We start from the raw sequence: 23,638 nt of genomic DNA on the forward strand, positions 1-23,638 counted from the left end.
TCCCAAGCACCAGGGAGCACAGATGGCAGCCAAGAGGTCTCTTTTCCCCATAGACACGTGTGGAAATCTGCCTCCAGGTTATCGACCGGCGCCAAACCAGGCCTGCCGGATTTTTAAAGAGCCTGTTATACTCGCCGGGTCGCTCTAGTGTGACTTGAGAGTGAGTCTATCCGAGATTGATGATCCTGCTCACGGGCTAGATTTACCGCACCAGACACCTTTATTGTTTTAAATGCGATGACCTTTCCTTTTTTATTGGGCGTGAGGGATGAGAAAGGGAGGTTAAGGTGACGGCGATGAGGATGGGACGCCTTTTGGATGCTGAAACGCTTTCAGGGACGGGTCTGCGGCGCATATCGATCAACATTCGTTTGGGACTCCTCTTGTCTGAAGCTCTGAGAATGATACTGACTGGTCTTTTCGCGAACGGCTCAGGGGCCACAGACTGAGATTTGACCCGACAGGGCTTTGTGCGCTTCGGAGTCTTGCTTCGCGAGGCGTTTCGGTTAAGTGGTGTCTTCGGTTTGTGGTACACTTCAAAGGCTCTGACAGACAGGGAAGCACCTGAGGGGTCATAGTCGACACATCTCAAAGAATCGCCAGCCAACTGACTCTCTTTCTAGCTCGTTCACTTCCTCCTCCTCCTTGCTAGAAAACTTCATTTCTGCTTCCCACAGACTAGTGAGTCAGCGGTAACTTGAAATCCTTCGAATGAGTCAGAAGAGTTTTGAAATATCTTTTCTTCGGCAGAGAAGAGATTTTGGCGGTTCTGGTGAAATTGAAAAACGCACCTTTGATCTCAGGGCCTGTGGGTTGCGTCATTGTTTCGGTCGCCAGGATCTGTTTTAAGCTCTCTTTCTCTATATATAGACACACACTGATGTTCTAATGTTTGGGGTCAGTAAGATATTTTTCAACATTCAATAACTAGTATTTCTTCAGCATCAAATCAGGATATTAGAATTATTTCTGAAGGTTCATGTGACACTGAAGACGTGAGTAATAGCTGCTGAAAATTAAAAAAGAATGATTAAAACTAGTGTAAAAAGTAATGTATATAGAGTGTAGAATCTAAAAATACAGTGACATTTTTAATTAAGAATATCTAAACATAACATAAAAAGTAATCTATGGAGTATCAAGGAAATAAATATTTATAAAACCTAAGAAAAAAAAATATTTCCGTAGAAAATGCATATGGGCAATTTTGAACACTTTATGAAAACTTGGAATAGTGACACAAAAGCGTTTCATTATTATTATTAGTAGTAGTAGATTTCCTGAACCATTGACAAACAAATATACAGTTCCTTGCAAAAGTATTCATACCCCTTCATTTTTTTTCACATTTTGTTTTGTTGCAGCATTATGTTAAACTGCTTTAAATTAGTTTTTCCCCACATCAATTTACACTCCATACACCATAATAATGACAAAGCAAAAACAAATTTTACAAATTTATTAAAAATAAAACACTGAAATAAGTACATTGCATAAGTATTCATACCCTTAACTCAGTACATAGTTGAAGCACCTTTACAGCCTCAAGTCTTTTTGGGTATGATGTGACAAGCTTTGCACATCTGCATTTGGCAATTATCTGCCATTCTTTGCCTCACCTTTTCACCTCTCAAGCTCTGTCAGATTGGATGGGGGCTGGCAGACATTTTCTAGAGTCCTAGTTGTTCCAATCGTCTTCCATTATGGATAATGCTTCTGTGAACCTTCAATGCAGCAGATTTTTTTCTGAACTCTTCCCTAGATCATTGCCTTATAGCAAAGCTGTCACTGAGCTCTACAGGCAGTTATCTTGACCTCAGGACTTGGTTTTTGCTCTGATATGCATTTTCAGCTGTTAGACCTTTTCTGAGAGGTGTGTGCCTTTCTAAATCATACTCATTCAAATGAATTTGCCACAGTTTACCTCCACTCGAAGTGTAGTAACTTCTAGAAGTAATATGAATGCTCCTGAGCTAAATTTCGAGTGTCCCAGAAAAGGGTATGAATACTTATGCAACGGGATCTTTTCAGTTTTTTATTTTTAATAAATTTGCACAAATGTTAAAAACCTATTTTTTGCTTTGCCATTATGGAGTAGGGAGTGTAGATTGATGTGGGAAAAAAGTAATTTAAAGTAGTTTAACATAAGGCAGCAACATAACAAAATGTGAAAAAAATGAAGGGGTGTGAATAATTTCGCAAGGCACTGTATACATTTTTGTGGCTCATACACAAAATTTGAGAAAATATGTCCAAAAATCCAAAAATTTAGGTTTATTTTAGGTAATTTTGAACCCCTTTGTGCATTATAGGGTACAAATTCATGCTTATCTGACAGCTCTGCATGAACAGTTTCAAGATGTGTGTGTTGAAGACATGAGTCACATAAAAGGAACTCAAATTTGTGTATGCTGCAGCTTGATCTGCGTCTTGCAGAAGATACCAAGGACCTCAACACTGTCCTTTAATATAATCATATTTTCCTCTAGCAGAACATATTAGCACCTCAACTGACAACCGCACAGGAATCATAAACGAGGACTGTAGGCATTAGCCAACAATTAAATTATGCTAATATTCTCCTGGTGAGAAGACACGGTGCTAGTTCGGTCACAGTACATTAAACGCAGAGCGGTTTGTTCCGGACCACAGAAACGCAGAGGGGAACTTTAAAATTAGCATGACACCACCTCCAACAGAGGTAAACATGATTTAGAAAAGACATCAGTGAAGGCTTTTTAGAGTAGCCCCAGCAGGAGAAGAGGAGACAACAGACTGAATGTGTCTGTTTATGGGGCGTGTGGACAAGACAGATCGTTTCCCCTCACGTTCACCGCTTCATTGACGCCGTGTTTGATCTTGCAGTAGACATTTTGAACAAATGGGGAACAAAATTCTGCAAAAAAGCCCTTTTCACCAAACAGATAGTGATAGGAGGTGCTTAACCTTGAAAAAATATTGTCTCTGAACATCAGGAGGTCAAACTAATTATATTTTCAGTTTTATACCTGGTTTTTGCACCTTTCTAGCAATAAAAAAGATACAACCATTTACATACACTTTGCAGAATGTTAATTATTTTACCAAAATAAGAGGATCATACAAAATGCATGTTATTTTTTATTTAGTACTGACCTAAATAAGATGTTTCACATTAAAGACGTTTACATATAGTCCACAATTTATAAAAATGACCCTGTTCAAAAGTTTACATACACTTGATTTTTAATACTGTGTTGTCACCTGCGTTTTTTAGTGATAGTTGTTCATGAGTCCCTTGTTTGTCCTGAACAGTTAAACTGCCAGCTGTTCTTCAGAAAAGTCCTTCAGGTCCCACAGATTCTTTAGTTTTTCAGCATTTTTGTGTATCTGAACCCTTTCCAACACTGGCTGTATGATTTTAGGATCTATCTTTTCACACTAAGGACAACTGACGGACTCAAATCCAGCTATTACAGAAGGTTCAAATGTTCACCGATGCTTCAGAATGAAAAGCAATGCATTAAGAGCCAGGGGTGTAAACTTTTGAACGGAATGTACATTTTTCTTATTTTGCCTAAATATCATTTTTTTTTTAAATTTGGTACTGCACTTCAGAAGCTACAGAAGATATTTACATATTGACTAGAAGACAAACTATTGTACATTTACCCTGATCTTCGAATTCCAAAAATTTTCACCCCCCGACTCTTAATGCGTTTTTCCTTCTGAACGTTTGAACCTTCTGTAATAGTTCTAAAATGTGATAATTCAACTTTATATAATATTTAAAAATGTACAATTATATGTGTGTGTTTATTTATTCATTTATTTGCTAGCACTGAAGCTTTTTTATTTTGATTGTTCATTTTGTCCATCAGGATTTGAAACTATTTGCCATTTTTAATGATCATATAATATTTGTACATAATTTGTCATTTTTTTAAATTTATTTACATTTACATTGAAAATGTAAAAAATAGTTTTAAAACCTTTTAAAAATGTTTATTTATTTTTTAATTAATCAGGATGAAAATAAATGGACAAAATTAACAATCAGAATACTATTAATTATTAAATTGTTATATGTTCTAGTAATTTTACATTAAAAAGTAAAAATAGTTTTAAACCCTGATAAAAAAAAAATCTAGTAATAAAAATTAACCAGGACCAAAGTAAATGGACAAAATGAACAATCAAAATAATATTATTAATAATAATACCTAGTGCAACCTAGTAAATAAATAAGTAAATAATTAAATAAGCAAGTTTATTAATAGAAATATATAATATATATTACTGTAAATGTGTAATTGTTATGTAAAGTTGAATTATTATATTTTTAGTTTTATGCCCAGTTTTTGTACATTTTTAGCAAAAGAAAACGAATCAGGACAGAACAAAATATATGATCTATTCATTTTACATAAAAGTGGGCAAAATGAATATTAATACTAGTAATTATTCAATATTACATTTATTTACATTTATAATTTATATTGAAATTTCTTTTTTAAATCAATCAGAATGGAACTAAATAGGCAAAATGAACCATCAAAATACTATTAATCATTAAATATTAGAATTTTTATATTATAGTAATATACATTTATTATTAAATAATATTAGTTTTTAATTGTAATATGTAACCCTGGACCACAAAACCAGTCATAAGGGTCAAATTTGTAAAGATTTTACATCAAATACATCAATAAGCTTTCCATTGATGTATGTTTTGTTAGGATAGGACAATATTTGGCTGATACACAACTATTTGAAAATCTGGAATCTGAGGGTGCAAAAAAATCTAAATATTGAGAAAATCACCTTTAAAGTTGTCCAAATGAAGTTCTTAGCAATGCATATTACTAATCAAAAATTAAGTTTTATATATTTACGGTAGGAAATTTACTAAATATTTTCATGGAACATGATCTTTACTAAATATCATATTGATTTTTGGCATAAAACAACAAAATGATAGTTTTGACCCATATCCCAGTGTAGTTTTTTTGTGTTTTTTTTGGTTCAGGGTCACATATAAAGCTGAGATGGTCTAGATACAGTATGACAGAACTAAATCCTCATTTTTAGGAATTATAAAAACATTTGATGTGTTTACAACTGCTTTTCATGCTAAGCTAATTTTATGTCAGATAGTAGTTTATTTAACATCTCAAATAGGTCTCACAATAAAATGATTAGGATTTGTCTCTCTAATGCTAAAGTAACAAGACACTGGATTGTACTACCAAAAAGCACATTGGACAATGGCAGCAGTTTTGTGACCTTCTGTGTTATAGCTATAGTGTGAGGAGATGGCTTGGCATCCCATTCAGACGTGTCATTGCTGTCTGATGGGTGACTTTGCAGCATGTATCTCCCTCCTCCATCTCTCTCTCTCTCTCACTCTCTCAGATGTGTTGAACAGTATCTGTGAGCTTTATTCTGTCCCTGTGAGCCAGTGACAGTAAAGGCCTCAGGAGAGACTTTTAACAAACCCGTGCCACTTTGTATGCTAGAAGACGTCGTTCATGCAAAGGCTGGGAATGCTGAATGCGTCCTCGCTCATTTGCCTTCGCGCTATAGGCTGTCAGAATTTATCCTGGGCAATTGGACTCCTTGATTCGACTGCCACGGCCTCTGTGCAGAGCTCGACGGACAGTAAAATCAAGGTGCTATGCAAATAGGGCTCATTTGGAGCATCAATGAAGTTAATCAAGCTTTAATTAAGCTTTCAATTTGGGCCAGTGAGGCAATGAACAATTTGCTGCTCTCTGAGCTTCACAGCGGTGGGTTGAAACAAGGTGATTGCTGATAAGCTGCTAATATTCATTAGCAATTTTTGGGCAGTTATCAATGTAAAACTGATACCATTTCAAGCATTTCAGCAAAAGGTCACGAAAAACATTTAATCAATTTATTTTACATTTTCAGTTTTTAATTTTAGTTTTAGTATTTTATTTGCTAACCTGCTTAGCCTGACCTAGAATGTTTTTGAAAAGAATACAAATTGTATTTTACAGGACAAAACAGTACGTCTGCTGCATTTGCCTTTTTAACGGCGAATATTGTCTATTATGATATATCTCATGCTGCTCTGACTAAGCGTGTTTCTTGAGCTAGCTGGGGAAAGGCTCAATACAACTATTACAGTCCCATTATAAAATCATTTTTCTAAACAAACGGCGTCTATGAGGGGCCATGCACATGCTCGTGGCAGTAAAACTGGAAATAAATTTGTGTAATAGATGAGATGCTCTGTTTCTGTGCGGCAGGTGTATTTGCCAAACACAAGCGGAGAGCAACGCGGTAGGAGAAGCTATTACCCGTGATGTTCAGAACAAGTGCAGCCAAGTCATAGTAAATTAAACACTTAAAAGTCAGATAAAAAAATGGGCAGTTAAATTAGCCGGGGTGTTGTGCCATTTTAAAGGGCTGTCTCAAATCCCAGTTTAATGAGACAACTAAGCAAGCCATTTGTTAGGGGATTTTGCATCTGCGGTGCTTGCTGTGTGTTCGAACAATACGAAACGCCAACTTCTGGCTCAAAAACTGACATCATTTTAGGACAACAGAGATGAGGCATTAGAAGTGCTTTGGAAACCTGTTTGGAAATAATCATTATTCTAATGGTGCCACCAGTGTTATTTTTAGGAATGTGTCTGAATAGTGAATCCGTATCAGAGGCACTAAATGGACATGGTTAGCTGCTTGCTATCGGTAGCCTAAATCAGATTTAACTTACCACATAAACAGAGTAAGGATAATAGGACAACGGTAAATGATTTGCAGATCCTGAGCACCACTGACAAACATCTAATCTTGTGAAATGTGTGGTAAGTACTGAGTACTTGTGATTGTGAATCTCGCAAGTGAAAGTAAAAAGCGAGTGCACAATTAAAAGCAACTTCATGCCCGCATATTAATAGCGGCTCCCTGATGTCTGCAATTTATATATGTGACCCTGGACCACAAAACTAGTCATAAGGGTTTTTTCTGAAAATTGAATAAATAAGCTTTCTGTTGATGTATTGTTTGTTAGGATAGGACGATATTGAGAATTTATTTGAAAATCTGGAATCTGAGGGGGCTAAAAAATTTAAATATTGAGAAAATCGCCTTTAAAGTTGTCCAAATTAAGTTCTTATCAATGCATATTACTAATAAAAAATGAAGTTTTGATATATTTATGGTAGGAAATTTACTAAATATCTTCATGGAACATGATCTTTACTTAATATCGTAATGATTTTTGGCAAAAAAAGAAAAACTGATAATTTTGACCCATACAACGTATTTTTGCTATTGCTACAAATATGCTACCCATGCTTTTTTGTTTTGTGGTCCAGGGTCACATATAATATAATTACCCAACACTATATTTGCGAGAGAAAGCACTGAAATATATATTTCCTCCTATTTCATATTTATTCCCTTTAGGGGTTTTGTAGTACATTATTCGCATTCAGGCACATCCCTAGCTATTTTAGTATTATTTACATACTGTCATAGTATTTAAATTAATAGTTTCATTTATTAGTTTTGATATATCTATATACCGTTATTATTCCTAATCCATGTATGAATTATTTTATTTATTGATTTTTTTATGTGCGTGTGTTTTAGTTTTGAAAATTTTACTGATGCAACTTAAAACATATTTTATTTTTTAGTTGCCAAGGCATTGTTTCTAATTTTCATTTCAAGTTTTTCATCTAATATTTATGTTTTACCTCAGCTTTTTTTTAAGTGTGAACATAGTTTTAGTTCAACAACAACATTGGTTGTTGAAAAGTTCTATCATGAAACTCCAGATTACGCAGACTGATGGGTCACAAACGCAAACTGATGATATTCAATGAGCTTGCTGCTTTACATTTAAATGGCTGGTTAGCATTCACTAGAGCATTTCGGAGTGGCTTTCAGAGTTCCTCTGAAACCCTCCACCTCCCCAGCTCCACCTGTATAGATCTGCTACAGGTTATTATATATGCTATTTGTGCAGCAGCAGTATGTCTTAAATACTCACATATGTATCCGCATCAGTAGCAAGTTCATGTGCTTGCTTTGCAGCAGCAGCAATACAGCAGTGTAGTAGATCTATTCCGCCAAGACCAAATACACTAACATTGTCATATCCATTACCATGCTAAAATCATCAGAGAGTTGTCATGATAAAAGATGTTCCTCTAACATCTACAGTAAATAACCAAGCAGCTACAAATGCAGCGAAACTCAAAACTCAACTCAAAAGAAAGTCAGCTACTGAAGGTTAGCGTGAAGGCGGTCAATGATGTGGGCAGCTGATTAATCATTTTTCCAGTGCCAACGTTTGTTTATTGGTCCTGTTGACGAAGCCCGCAGATAACAGCCCCACGCGGTATGAAAGCGTGGTCGGGTAATTATCTGTGGCTGAGGCGGCGACGGCGACGCTGCTCGGCTGAAGGATATGAAATATCTTTCAGGATCTAATTACTGGGTAGCCAGAGGTGTAATTTCCCTCTTTCGCTTGGCGGATATGGGAAGAGAATGCTGAATGTGTTCACTTCAGGTAAGTGTTATCACACTTGCTGATCTTATTCAGATTCAGAGCCCAGCCGTGGAGAGGAAGGGCAGGAAGGATAGGAACCATGTGCAAGAGGTCTGAAAGTACAGATAAAGACAGACTATCAGGAAGAATAATAGACGTATGGCCTTTCTTTAATACCAAGTGACCTCGTCGCATTTATGTTGGAGTTTTATTGCTTTTGGCACTTTCGGCGGCTTGACCAAGCTTCTCTTTGCACAATTGCATGCGCTTAGCATAATGTGGCATTTCTAAAGGTTTGTTTCTGAATTACTGTGGGCGGTACTTTCAACCTCCTGACTTCTGTTTTGCACAAAGAATGTAAAAATCCGAAAGCTAATATTAAAGTCAAGACAAGTCCCTGGCCGGAGCCTGCATGGAGGTGCTGATACATTAGAGAAGTTTTACAGGAAATCAATAACCAAGCCTTTTTCTGTTTACTTCAGCCATTCTGATAAAAACGAACGGTTTTAGAGAATGAATCAAAAGGGAACTAGGCAAAGAGTGACGGTAAATCTGTTATATAGAGGATAAAACCTACATAGAACATCTAATTATTCAATGTATTATACAGAGCCATAAAGAAAGCCTTTGGCTCGCTTTGTGGCGTTTGTTAGATGGCACGTCAAGGTAAAAATAGTACTTTCAAGACCCAGTTGCATTCCATAAACCTATTCGAAAAGAATGCATCTAACTGCATGTGAAAGCTTTCAGGCTTCAAAAGGGATGTGGAAGCACCATAAAAGCATCATAGAAGTGGTCCATACGATGGACTTGCTGAGAAACAATTTGAATTTAAGTAGCTATTCACTGAAAAGAAAAGTTATTTTGAATCAGATTTGAATGATTCAGTTTACAAAACCAAATGGCTCACTCTCAAATTGATTCATTTCTCAAGATGATTCAGTGATCTAGTTGCAGCAATTAACTCCCCACTGGAGGTGAAGATCAGTAATTAATGAGTTAAAGGGATAGTTCAACCAAAAATTTAAATCCTTAAGCCACCTATTCCTGCTGACTATTTTATGTCCTTACTACCTTGCTTGACCTTGAACTTCTCAGTTGCACTGATGTCTATGCAAGGTCGGAAAGCACTCTGATTTCATCAAAAATATCTTAATTTGCATTCCCGAAGATGAACGAATGTTTTACGGGTTTGAAACAACATGACGGTGAGTAATTATTGACAGAATTTAACTTTTTGCATGAACTATCCCTTTAAACCAAGTCAGTCTCTTCATTCCAAAGCTGTTAAATGCATATTTGATATCAGAATATTCAACGTGACTGCATCAAACATACTTGAGCTCTTGTAGTCTTTCTTCTTCAGTTTGCGTCTCATCATGGTGCCACGAGGACTTGTGGGATACATGGTGCGTGGCAGCGTATTCATGTTGAGTGAGCTCAGACTGTAGGCACTCATGGAGGTGGGAGAGAAGGATGAACCCAGAGCTGTATGGGGGAAAAAAAAGAAATGTTTTAGCAACTCATAACACTCATTATCAACTCTGAATGACTCATTTAAATATCTCATATATTATATTTAGTATATAAAGTGCGACTTTGGTTGGTAAAATATATATATTTTAAAAATCTTCTTTTTCTTCCTTTAAAACAACATTTTGAGTGAAAACCCAACTTAAACTTCAGGATGTCATGTCTTTCTTTCTTCAGTCAAAAATGTTTTTGAGGAAAACATTCTTCATATAGTGGACTTCAGTGGTGAACAATGGGTTGAAGGTCCAAATTGCATTTTCAATACAGCTTCAAAGGGCTCAACACAATCCCAATGTATCTAGCGAAACGATTGGTCATTTTCTAAAAAAAAAATTAAAATAAAAAATGACCAATCATTTTGGTAGATAACACCCTTATTCCTCGGCTGGGATCATGTAGAGCTCTTTGAAGCTGCATTAAAAGCCATTTGGACCTTCAACCCATTGGTCCCCATTGAAGTCTGGAGAATAATCCTGGAATGTTTTCCTCAAAAACCTTAATTTCTTTTCAACTGAAGAAAGAAAGACATGAACATATTGCATCCTTTAATTACAGCAGTGCTGGAACTGCATGATCAGGATCTCCATCATGATTTGAGAAGATCCAAAGAACATCTCCAGCTTGATTTGAGATGATCCAAAGAACATCTAATAAATTCACCTAGATTAGTGAGCTAGTCAAGAACCTGTTCATTTTATGATTATATTTTCAACTGCACTTCTGAACACTTATTGCACTTATTTTATCGTTTTCTAACAAAAGGTGCTGGAAACGAGAGCCACGGTTTGTCACCAGTCGAGGAAATGCACAAAACAACTCATTAAAGCTCTACAGACTGCGCCCTCGTCTTTGACACTGTGTGAACGCCCGGTGGTAAGTCTTCATCAAAGCACATCTCTAAAAATACTCCCTGATGCCTAAAAGCCACTTCTTATCACAGAACAACGGCTAAGAACCAAATCACAGTTCATACTGATCAGATAAAGAGCTTCAAAGCTGTTTTTAGCACTCACAAAAAAACCTTGCAACTGGCAGAATATTACTACTCTAAAAAAATATGCTTTGTTTGGCTGGGACATTGGTGATGCTGAAAACATGGCAGGATTAGAGCAGATTACAGTCTTATTTTTGCTTTGCAGTTTGAAACAGTTTGTCTGCTCTTGGCTGCTTTTCTCTCTCTCTCTTTTTTAAAAGCCATTAAACCATGGACAGCTTTAAGAGCCATAATGAGACCTTCTGGTCCACTTGTGTATTGTACAGGATGAGCTGTTCGTAATCCAAACATTAAGGAGTTAATGTCCAGCAAATGCAGGCTAATTTGTCTTTAGGGGAAACAGAAAACAGCGGCTTAAGTAATACAACTCTCAGGGGAGTTTTGCTCTTTCACGCGAATCAAGGACACATCTTCCAGAGACTGCAAAAGCCTTTGAACTTTCATAACCAAAGGGGGTATATAATCCAGGAATAAAAAAGAGACTGTGACTAAAAAGTATTGATGGAATGACAGTAAATTATATGAAGCCACCAGCACTGAAGTGCCGGCGGCATCTTTACGACCCTCCCGAATGGAAAATCTGAGACATGACTGTGAAGGTGAGAAAAGGTGCCGCAAGCGATTTTAGCAGTGTTGCCAACTTCAAAATTCAATCATATGTGTGATATAAGTGAAAAGCAGTTCAGTCGCTCGAGGTTTAAAGGTCGCTGTACCATTGGTTGCTGCTACAGGGTTTTTTAAACTGAAGTCAGCAAGGAGATGCTTAAAGGCCTGGAAAAGTGTTTTTTCAGGGTTGTCAAATTGAATATTTAAGTTTAAATTTGATATATATATATAAAATATATATTTGATTACTTCCATTTTGCTTTATTTATTTAAAGATTTATACTACTACCATTACTCTATATTGTGCATTCAGAAAGCAAAATGGAATTAATAAAATCAAATATATATATTTGATTTTAGTAATTCTTGTAATTAAAGATTTTAGTAATTCCATTTTGTTTTCTGAATGCTGGTCAAAAAAATTTAATTCATTAAATAATACATAAAATAAAATAATAAAAACATAATAAACTTATTGGCAGCCATAGTATTAAACTGTAATAAATAGTAAATAAATAATAAATATATATATATAGTATAATAAATAAATATTATATAAAATATATATACTCTATATTGGGTATTTTTGGGGTTTCAAATTTAATATTTAAGTTTAAATTAGCTTAATCTTCATTTATTCATTGATTACATTTCCCAAAAAATGTTCAATTCCATATTGCTTTCTGATGTTGGTTGAAAATATAAATTCATAAAATATTCATATAAAATATTTTACCTGCAGCCCTTGCCTTAAACTGTAATAAATAGATTAAAAAATAAAATAAATAAATATAAAAACATGTAAAATATAACAAAAACATTTGTTTATAAAATATTATAAAATATTATTGGCAGCCCTTAAAACTGTAAATAAATAAATGAAAAAGTATAATATGAAAAAAAATATAATATATATAGAGAGATAAATATAGATATCAAAAATATAACTTGAGAAAATTATTTATACAAATATTTATAAAATATTTAATTTTATTTATAAAATATTTCACCTAGTTTTATTTATTTAGTGTAGATAAAACCCTTGCCATCAAAACATTTCCTGGGTTGCATTGTGTCAACGCTAAACTTGGCTGCATCATAAATGGTCTGTCACGTCGCCTCTAATCACGAGCTCTTACTGAAAATGAACAATTTCCAGTTGCTGCAAACCATTGTCAGTGTAAACGAACAAGTACAGGTCATCTCTAACAGTCTCTCAGTGCCCTTGAAACGCTCAGAGTGCCAACAAAAGAAATCGATAAAGCCCTGATGGCCGGAATTTATAGTAATGAATCCGTATAATCAAATCAGACTCTGTAAGGCAGTGGAAAGAGGAAAAGCATGACCTAAAAACATAAATGAGAAGCGCTTTTGTGGCGAGTGACAATCTTCCTATCTTATCAGCCAATTAGAGAGCAAATCTAGGGCCTCGGGATGTCAATTATCATTGACTACATGTCCCAGAATGTACTTGAGACTTTGAAGTCCATGCCGTGACCGCACAGCGAGGTGGCATTGCGAGTATGTCAATAGTGCAATATTGCTTCCTTAACAAGGATTATGTTCCACATCCCCCAAAGAATGACACCACAAAGGTGTCCTCTGGATTCACTGTGTATCTTCTGCACAACAAAAACCCCACAAGTCTGCCTGAATGGCTCAGCGCTCATCTGGCTTTGTACAGGCTCTGAGCTTCTCCCGTAATGTGCTCCCGCCTCTGGTAGAATAGAGCTCAGCTACGCCCACAGATGGAGAATAAAGGCCAGATATAATACGGAGGAAGAGAGCAGCAGAGAGAGAAAAACAGTCTTTAGCCTCAACATAGTTTAGAGACAAGGAAACAGCCGGGGAGCAAATTAGTTCTGCTCTGTTTTCCAAAGAGATCAAATAAAACACATTAAAAAAAGACAAAAACAAAAACAGACTTATCAAATAAAGCACAAAGGCGATATGCGGTTCTGTATTGCATAACACATTGCCAAGTGGATGCCAAAGTTGTGGGTTCGATTCCTGAAAAAATGCAGGATTTAAACGAACAAAAAAAAAAAAAAGTTATTTTGCGTGTGTAAGTCACTTTTCATCTTTAGCAATAGATACTGCACTTTCAGTACCACTGGCTGTCACTGCTCATTTGCATAAGTTGAATACTCTCCTAGCTTGGCAACAGTTTATTTTATTTATTTTTATTTTTTGTGGCATTAAATAGCTAAATGTCTGTGTGTGGGTGTGTGTCGCTTTGGAAAATAAAAATAAATGACGTAAAATAAAATAAATTTAAAATAAAATTAAGTAAATAAAAGGAAAGGAATGAAATGTAAAAAACATAAAAGAAAATAAAGAAAAAAAACTACAGGATCTGTACAGGATAAGATAACTGTGTGCGTGAGAGAGTCGCTTTGGAAAATAAAATAAAATAAAATAATTAAATTAAACAAATCTAAAATAAAAAAAAATTAAATAGAAAAATTTGTAAAATTATAAAAACATAATATATATATATATATATATAAAAAAAACTACAGGGTCAACTAAGATGCCTGTGTAAGTCACTTTGAAAAATCTAATAAAAATAGATCAAAATAAAAAAAAAATATTACATAAAAATATACAATCAAATTAAAATAAAATAGAAAAAAATAAATTTTAAAAATCTAAAATAAATTTAATTAAATTAAAAATAAAATAAAACAAATAAATGTAAAAAAAATATTAAATAAAATAAAAAATAAAAAAAATAAAATAATTAAATTAAGAAAATAAATACAATAAAATAAATTTAAAAAAAACTATAGGATCAACTAAGATGTGTGTGTGTGTGTATGAGTTGCTTTGGAAAATAAAATAAATAAAAAAATAATTAAATTAAACAATTAAATATATAAAAAATATATAAAATTAAATAAAAAATTAAAGTTAATTACAAAAGAATAAAAAATACAGAAATATGATATAAAATTAAATTAATTTAAAAATAAAATGGAAAAAGAAAGAAAAAACTACAGGATCAACTAATATGTGTGTGAGGGTGTGTTGCTTTGGAAAATAAAACAAAAAATAATTAAATTAAATGTAAAATAAAATAAATTAAATTAAATTAAAGAAAAGAAACGAAAAAAAACAAAAAAAAACAAACAAGATGTCTGTGTTGGTGTGTGTGTGGGGGTCGCTTTGGAAAATAAAACAATTAACAAAAAAAATACAAAATTAAAGTAAATTTAATTAAATTCAAATTAAAAAAAAAAAAAAAATTAAAAACCATAGGATCAACTTAGTGTAATTATTTAAAGATAACTACATTTTTCAATAGATACTGCATCTTCACTACAATTGACGGTTGCTACTCATTTGCATAAGTTGAATATTGCCCAACTTGGCAATAGTTTTTTTGCTCATGTGGCAAGAAATGTGCCAATTAGTGAAATGTGTGTGTCAGTTTGGAAAATTAATGACGTGAAATGAAACCAAATTAAATTAAATTATGAAATTAAATAAAATGTAATTAAGAATATATAAAATAAGATTAAATTAAATTAAACGAAAATTGCATTAAATTAAATTAAGAAAAACCATTCACTACCTTCACTACAATTGGCTGTTGCTACTCACTTGCCCAACTTGGCATCCCTTTTTTTTTTTGCTCATGTGGCATTAAATAGCCCAATCTCACTGAAAATATATGAGACTCAGTTTTTATTAAACAATGAAAATGAAAATCAATCAGGAAATATAGAAGTTATAATACCAAAACCCATAAAAGAATGGAATAAATCTGTTTATCGGTCATATTAATGAAAGACAAGGAATGATACAAGAGGATGAGGATGAAGGAAAAAGGGAAGGAACATTACGGGGGTTGTTTGGAGAGGTTTTCTGCTTGGTCTGGCTGCGGGACTGGTCGGGGTGGTAGGTGTTATAGTGTTGATAGGGAAGGAAGTTGCTGTTGTTGTTGGTTCCGGATTCCCAGGGCAATGGCCGGGTACTCCTCTGCACCTTGACTGACCACACGGAGAGGAGAGAGAGAGGGAGGACGTGAGCAGAAACAAACATACAACACCACAGAAATGCCAGTGTATAACAGATGTAAGGTAAAAACACACAAGGAGAGACATTTTAAAGGCTTTTCACACTACGATTGACTAACTACCATGGTTAAAAATGACCCTAGTGTAATGATGTTTAACGAAGGGTTACTTTCTTAAGTACAAAAATGGACAAAAACAAGCATAAGTTAAACAAGACATACCGATTATTACCGCATACCATATACTGTATTGCAGGAATGGTTTACTAGGAAGTAAAAAAATTATGTTGTTTCAAACATGTATGACTTGGCAGAAATTAAAAAAAAATTATACATACATATATATATATATATATATATATATATATACATACATATACAAATATTTACAAATTATACCTTAAGAAACCAATTTCACAAATAATGTAGATGTCACCAACAGCAATGGACAAAAGAAGAGCACAAGTAAATAAAAAGAAAATAATTTTTTGAAAACAAAAAACAAAAAAACAAACATTTTTGTCTATACTGTTAAATCGATGTGTATAACAAAATAATAAAAAAAATTAAATTAAATAAAAAAATAATACTTTTTTGGTGAGTTACGAAAACTGTTTTAACCATTTTTGTCCATACAGTAAAGTCAATTGGTTCAAAAAGTACTAAAATAAAATAAAATAAAATAAAATAAAGAAATTAAAAAATATTTTTGGTTAGTTATGAAAAATGATTTAACAGTTTTTGTTCATTCAGTAAATCAGTGGGCCCAAAAAAAATCAATGAGTTCTAAATAAATAAATAAATACAATAAAAAAATATTTTTTTGGTGAGTTATGAAAAATGTTTTAACCATTTTTGTCCATACAGTAAAAATCAATGGGTTCTAAATAAATAAAAATAATAAAATATTTTGGTGAGTTATGAAAAATGTTTTAACCACTTTTGTCTATACAGTAAAATCAATGGGTTCAAAAAATAAATACATAACATTATATATATATATATATATATATATATATATATATATATATATATATATATTTGTATTTTTTTAACCATTTTGTCCATACATTACATTCAATGGTCCAGTAATTAAACTAAAATTAATTTTTTTTGGTGAATTATGAAAAATGTTTTAACCATTTTTGTCCATACAGTAAAATCAATGGGTTCTAAACAAATTAACAAATAAAAAATAATAATAAATAAATAATAAATAAATTATTTTTGGTGAGTTATGAAAAATGTTTTAACCATTTTTGTCCATACAGTAAAATCAATGTTACAAAAAAATACAATAAAATATTTATTTTTTGGGGGTGAGTTATTCCTTTAAGAAATATTCTAGGCTGAAGCAATCAATATCAACCAAACAGCATCTTCTGACTTTCTGACTTTAATATTGGACAAGCATACTGACAATATCTGCAGTAGCAGGCATAAAGAATAAAAAACAAGCATTCACATAGCAAGGTCTTAAATAACCATCAGCTAGTGCTCCCCTCAAAGCGTCCTCCTAGGAATACAGAACTACGGACACCGGCATTGATCATTTTTCTATTTTGGCTCCTTTCTGTTTCACAGTTAATTTTAGCAGTATGTTTGCTGTGCTTTCAAACACACAAGGCTGAAAAGAGAGATTACAAAAGCCGTCTGAGAGAGAAGAGAGGCAAACTGGAGGGCAGTGGCTGCAGAGGCGATTAGACAGGAAAGAGAGTCTGTGAGAGGTGAAGGAGGACTGTGTTTTTGTGTAAGACAGGAGACCAGGGATCCATTATCACAATAGCATCAAACAACAGCACAGGGTTGAAAGACAATGAAGAATCCATAAGACTGTAGGTAATCAGGCCTGAACAGATGAGAGCCATTACTTCGACAATTATGTGTGTGTGTGTGGGAAATAAAGAGATTGATTGGTCATAAATCATAGAGAGAAGAGGGGCAAATGAAAATATGTGTGTTTGCAAAGATTAATGTAGAGTCTCTATACCAAAGGTGTCAACAAATGAAAATAATCAGGATTAATTACTTGTTTTGAGTTATGCTTCATTAGGAATTCATAAGGAATTATTTTGTAATTTGAATGTAGTAAAATAGTATTATATATACATTTATTATACGTTTTTTCTCTTATGCTCATCAAGGCTGAATTTACTTGATCAAAAATACAGGAAAAAAATCAGCAATTTTGTGAAATATTATAACATATTATAAAAATAATGGATTTCTATTGTAATATATTTTAAAATATAATTTATTCCTGTGATGCAGTGCTAAATTTAATCAGGCATTATTGCATATACATACACTGTATATATATATAAACACAAATATACACACAATATCACTATACTATGGCTGTCAACACATTACATATTTGCAATAAAACTTTATTAATCATATAACTTTTTTCGATTTTTTAATTTGTACTTTTTAAAATGATTTATTACAATTAAAATTTAATTTTTACATTTAAAAAAAATTATGTTCAGTTATTTTTATTAATTAATTAATTTAATAAAAATGTACTTGATCAAAAATACAGAAAAAACAGTAATGTTGTGAAATATTATAATAGTTCCTGTGATGCAAAGCTGAATTTTTCAATTATGCTGAAAACAAAAATGTTCAATTATTTTTATTAATTCATTTATTTATTAAAATAATCAAGATTTAGTTTTTTTTTTAGATATTAGATACCATCATGTAACACTGAAAACTGGCATAATAATGTTGAAAATTCAGATTTGTTATTATAGGAATGAAGAAATATTTGTAATAAATCTTTATTAATCATGTACCTTTTTATTTTATTTTCACTTTTGATATTATTTATTATAATAAAATTTAGATTTTTACATTAAAAACAAATAAAATAATGCTTTTCTATTGTAATATATTTTAAAATAGAATTTATTCCTCTGATGCAAAGCTGAATTTTCATCAGCCATTTTACATAAAATAAAAAATATATTTTTATTATAATTAAATTTTTATTTTAACATGAAAAATATGTATTTAATTTTATATTCATTTTTTATTTATTTGTTTATTTATTTAAAAAATCATAAACTATTTAGATATACACTACCATTATGTGACACTGAAGACTGAAGTAATAATGCTGAAAATTCAGATTTGTTATCACAGGAATAAATTATCTTTAAGTATATTAAAATCTAAACATAAAAACATTTAACTGTTTTACTGTTTAACTGTTATTTAACATAACTGTTATTAACTTTTATATCATAACTTTTTGTCAGTATGTTTAAATTATTTATTATTATCTATCATATACGTGTGTGTATATACAGTATGTAGTTATAAATACACACTTTTTAGTGTGCACTTCACAAAATGTACTACAACTACATGCACACTGTAATCCAGCAAACAGATTGTGTTCAGTGTTTGCATCAGAAACAAGCAAAAATATTTACATTTTCATCAGTAGATTCAGATGTTTTCTGTGACACACAGGCACTGCCGCCCACAGAAGCCCACTAAACCGATGTTGTGAATGCGTATGCGATGACAAGGTGGAAAGTGCCTATGTGCCGCATACGTGCATTGCGGTGTCAGCCAGCTGTCTGGTGCTGTGACGTTTCCGGCATTAGCCAGCTGTCTGGAGTTTCACAGCGCCTGGCATTTAGATCTGTGTTAGTGTAGAACGCTTCACTGCACTAAATCTGCTTGAGCTGAGGAAATAGACTACACGTCTGCGTGTGTGAACTGCGTAGTGGACGTGCCGCTGCATAATAATGCCAGAAGCCTAACACGCCAGCAGACGTGCTCGGCTCTTCACGGGAATCAGTAGTGAGCTCCGTCCACTCAATGCGTTTGGATGGTGCTCTAAACTCAATTTCCTTCCCTTAAGAGCTAATCAAGACACCTCCCACCAGCTGACCCAAGGGTCACCTCATTGTTTTCTACTGTGGGGCCTCTGAAAACCCCTAAGAGTGCGTTACAGGATGCATTAGTATGCTGTGCAGGTTCACTTTTATTTATGTGCTCAGGGCTCAGCCTTTATTCCATGTTCTTATTAAGTTCATAGCATAAAGGTCGCGCAGCCACTGACCTTGTGGACGTTCAGCAAAATAATTCAATTCGCCAATAGGATTTATTTCTTTATTTATTTCTTTTTGCACCCAGTGAAGGACGTCAGTAGAACATCTGTACCGAACATATACTGTAGGATATGTTTTTGACCTCCTTTTTTGTCAAGGAACCAGCAGCAATGGCAGACTAAAAAGTTAACTATGCGTGAAAGTCGAGCATGTCAAAGACTGACAGGGACGAGAAGAAATTGTTAAAAAAAAAATCAGTTTTTTGGTTTTCTTTGTGCACAAAAAGTATTCTCAAAACTTCAGTGGTTAAACTTTAATTTTGTGATGTAACATACAGTAGACTATTTCTATGTCTATGCGGGGTCAGAAAGCTCTCGGATTTCATCAAAAATATCTTAATTTGTATTCCAAAGATGAACAAAAGAGTGAGTAACAAATGACAGAATTTTCATTTTTGGGTACTATTGCTTTAAGTATATTAAGTAGTATTGGTAAAAACGTTTGTCATTGTAAGTCCTCGTCTTTATTTATGGTGTGAAAAGCTTAAACTTTCGTCTGGTCTGAACATCATCTAGGCTCAAAGCTGTTTGTTAGGAACTGTTTTGCTTTGCACAAGCTTTGTGTTTAAATATTTCAACTCAAATCAATATTTCGTGTCTAATTGTTTACCTATGTGGCGAGTAGGCGTGTAATAAGCTGGATAATGTTCATCCAGACGGTTGTTATCGCAGAACAAACCCCTTCAGTGTGATGTAGGGCTCATCTGCTTTGCGTTGGGCTCCTGATCACCCTGTAGGGGTTTATTCTGCGATAACAACCGGCTGGATGGTCATTAGACTTGATTCTGGTCTTTAAAGGGATAGTTCACCCAAAATTACAATTCTGTCATTAATTACTGACCCTCATGTTGTTCCAAAGCCTTAAGACTTTTGTTCATTTTCGGAACACAAATTAAGATATTTTTAATTAAATCCGGGAGCTTGCGTAGACAGCAATGCAACTGACACATTCAAGGCCCAAAAAGGTAGTAAGGACATCATTAAAATAGTCCATGTGACATCAGTGGTTCAACTGTAATTTTACAAAGCTATGTGAAAAGAAAACAAAAATTACGACTTTATTCAACAATTTCTTCTCTTTTAAATGTCTTCATTTGTGTTCCAAAGATGAGCGAAGGTTTAATGGGTTTGGAACTACTAATTAATTACAGAATTTGCATTTTTGGGTGAACTGTCCCTTTAAATACAGTATGACTCTGGTCTGATCATTCTTGCCTGGTTCTGCTCGAGTGTGGCTATCCACATCTTTGTGCTATAAATCTAGTCCTATCAAGAAGTACAGCAGTGTTTAAACCTTTGTCTCTGCATTTCAACGTCAGCTTCCCGCTCCTGATAAGACGTGACAGAATGCACATTGGATGTCATAAGAACACATTCTCTGTGAGAATCATCGTGGCTTTAAACTTTTGACGTTGAATCTCGTTATCATAGCATTTGGTGGCATACCGCCTAATAAAAACCTGTCAGGTGATAAGAGGAAGCTTTTTGAACACCACATAACCCCTGACAACCTGAGACGCATAGCAAGATGCACTACCCTAGATATCTCTACAGGAAAGATGCTTAAATAGCATTAAGATAACCGTCATCTGGACAGGACACAGCTGGCCGTGCACTGAGATGTCAAACGGTGCTTTCAGACAACCTAGTGTATCTAGGAACTACAGGGTTGATACCAAAGACATGCAGGAATTATGTTAGGCATCAATTATGCATATGCCATCACTTTCAATAAATCGATTAACTTGTTAACAGGGTGTCTCCGCTCTCTCCTCAGAGCACTTAGGTTTGAAGAGGTACTACGATCTAAGATGCACGACGTACATTTCAGAGAACAGCTCCTATTAATAAATGTGACCGAAAATAAAACACAGAGTGAGTAAAACGGTACTTCTCGAAATAAATATGCACTTATCCACTACGTTTTCCAATCTGCATCACTTCAGTAGTAGAGAAAGCCATATGGAGCATTTTAAGGGTGTAAAAAGAGTCAAATCAGTGCGAAATCAAGCAAGGATACTGTGTCTTTTCTATATGCTTATAATACGCTGTCCCCATTGACAGCATAGGCTCATTGGAAATACATCCCTCTATAAACTGAAAAAATTTACCTATATGTACGAATCACTGCATTTTCCAGCTGAAATGAACACTAGATGCAGTAAAATTTTATTCCTTTTCACACAAAGTGTGATTTACACAGAGTTTTGATTAATAAAGCCCAATTTTATTATATCCATTATAATATGGTTTCATAACAATTTTAACATCTTGCGCGATTTGAAAACTGATACTTTTGAATACAGTGCATTCATATTGCTTCTAGATGTTACTACTCTTCGAGTGGAGTTAAACTGTGGCAAATTCATTTGAATGAGTATGATTTAGAAAGGCACACACCTCTCAGAAAAGGTCTAACAGCTGAAAATGCATATCAAAGCAAAAACCAAGTCCTGAGGTCAAGATAACTGCCTGTAGAGCTCAGTGACAGACTTGCGTTAAGGCAATGATCTAGGGAAGAGTTCAGAAAAAAATCTGCAGCATTGAAAGTTCACAGAAGCATTATCCATAATGGAAGACAATTGGAACAACTAGGACTCTAGAAAATGTCTGCCAGCCCCCATCCAAGCTGACAGAGCTTGAGAGGTGAAAAGTTGAGGCAAAGAATGGCAGATAATTGCCAAATGCAGATGTGCAAAGCTTGTCACATCATACCCAAAAAGACTTGAGGCTGTAAAGGTGCTTCAACTACAGTATGTACTGAGTTAAGGGTATGAATACTTATGCAATGTACTTATTTCAGTGTTTTATTTTTAATAAATTTGTAAAATTTGCAAATCTGGTTTGACAAATTATGGTGTATGGAGTGTAAATTGATGTGGGGAAAAAACTAATTTAAAGCAGTTTAATATAATGCTGCAACAATACAAAATGTGACAAAAATGAAGGGGTATGAATACTTTTGCAAGGCACTGTATACAGCTTCATATGCATGACTTTTCTAATTCAGTAGGTTTGCTCGGTAGTTCACGTGATATGGCATTGAACTTGAGTGATGAACAGCTCCAGTACGAACCCCATGAAACTACGGATTGACAAAACAGCTCAAACGTGCATAAGGAAGTTAAAATAGCACGGCGGCGTCAACAAATGCGTTTTTAAATCTCTTTTTCATGTGTTAGATTTAGGATTGGGTTGGGTGTAGGGGATATTTCCAACACGATAGAGCATTAACCTTTAGTGACACACCCAGATATTTCAATTCTGAACAGCTGCAATACACTTCCCCTCAAGCAGCCTAATAAAAACTCTGCAATACGTGCCTATACCAACGTGATAAAAACGTGCAATGGTCATGCATTGAACTTGTGTTTTAGCGCAACTCTTTGGACATTTCACTTTGAAAATGATGTGAAACGTGCACTAAGGTACGTAATTATGGTGCTGCAGATGTATATAGAGGCACGTTTTTCCAGTGACCCTGAAAATTGAAATCAAAAGATTTGAGGCTTTCTTTGATGTACAACTGTGGTCCAGAGTGAGTGTGTATGGGTTTCTTACCATGTTCAGGGCCCTTGAGAGCCAGTCTTGTCTGGTGGTGGGGCAGAATCTCCATTTTGACGTGTTCTGAAGCGCTAGCTAGCAGCTGGGTGGCCTCGGCCAGTGTGCAATACTCCATACTTGTGCCGTCCACCGACAGGATGTGATCACCTGCGTGAAGCGCACCACACCTGCAAAAGAAATGAGATCACTTCCTGTTCTGCCAGCCCTAAACATGCAGTAAAGTGCAAGTGCGTCATTTCAAACTAATTCTTCTCAATAATACAACTATCATAATCTAAC

The 23,638-nt window shown here is 34.0% G+C and overlaps 1 protein-coding gene across 13 annotated transcripts in view; it reads right to left on the reverse strand.

The window, feature by feature from the left end:
• Positions 1–23,638, reverse strand: part of LOC141333649 (glutamate receptor-interacting protein 1-like) — a 331,685-nt gene that overhangs the window by 53,846 nt on the left and 254,201 nt on the right. For 9 of the 13 annotated variants that reach the window (XM_073838710.1, XM_073838707.1, XM_073838706.1 and 6 more), the window contains exons 9-11: positions 23,357–23,526; positions 15,494–15,640; positions 9,851–10,000 (exon numbers count right to left, since the gene is read on the reverse strand). In XM_073838710.1, coding sequence (XP_073694811.1) covers positions 9,851–10,000; positions 15,494–15,640; positions 23,357–23,526 — 467 coding nt within the window. The remainder of the gene's footprint in view (positions 1–9,850; positions 10,001–15,493; positions 15,641–23,356; positions 23,527–23,638) is intronic. The other 4 variants (XM_073838715.1, XM_073838718.1, XM_073838716.1 and 1 more) reach the window with 1 other exon arrangement.

The sequence above is a fragment of the Garra rufa genome, chromosome 4, assembly GCF_049309525.1.
Source record: "Garra rufa chromosome 4, GarRuf1.0, whole genome shotgun sequence".
Classification (NCBI taxonomy): Eukaryota; Metazoa; Chordata; class Actinopteri; order Cypriniformes; family Cyprinidae; genus Garra; species Garra rufa.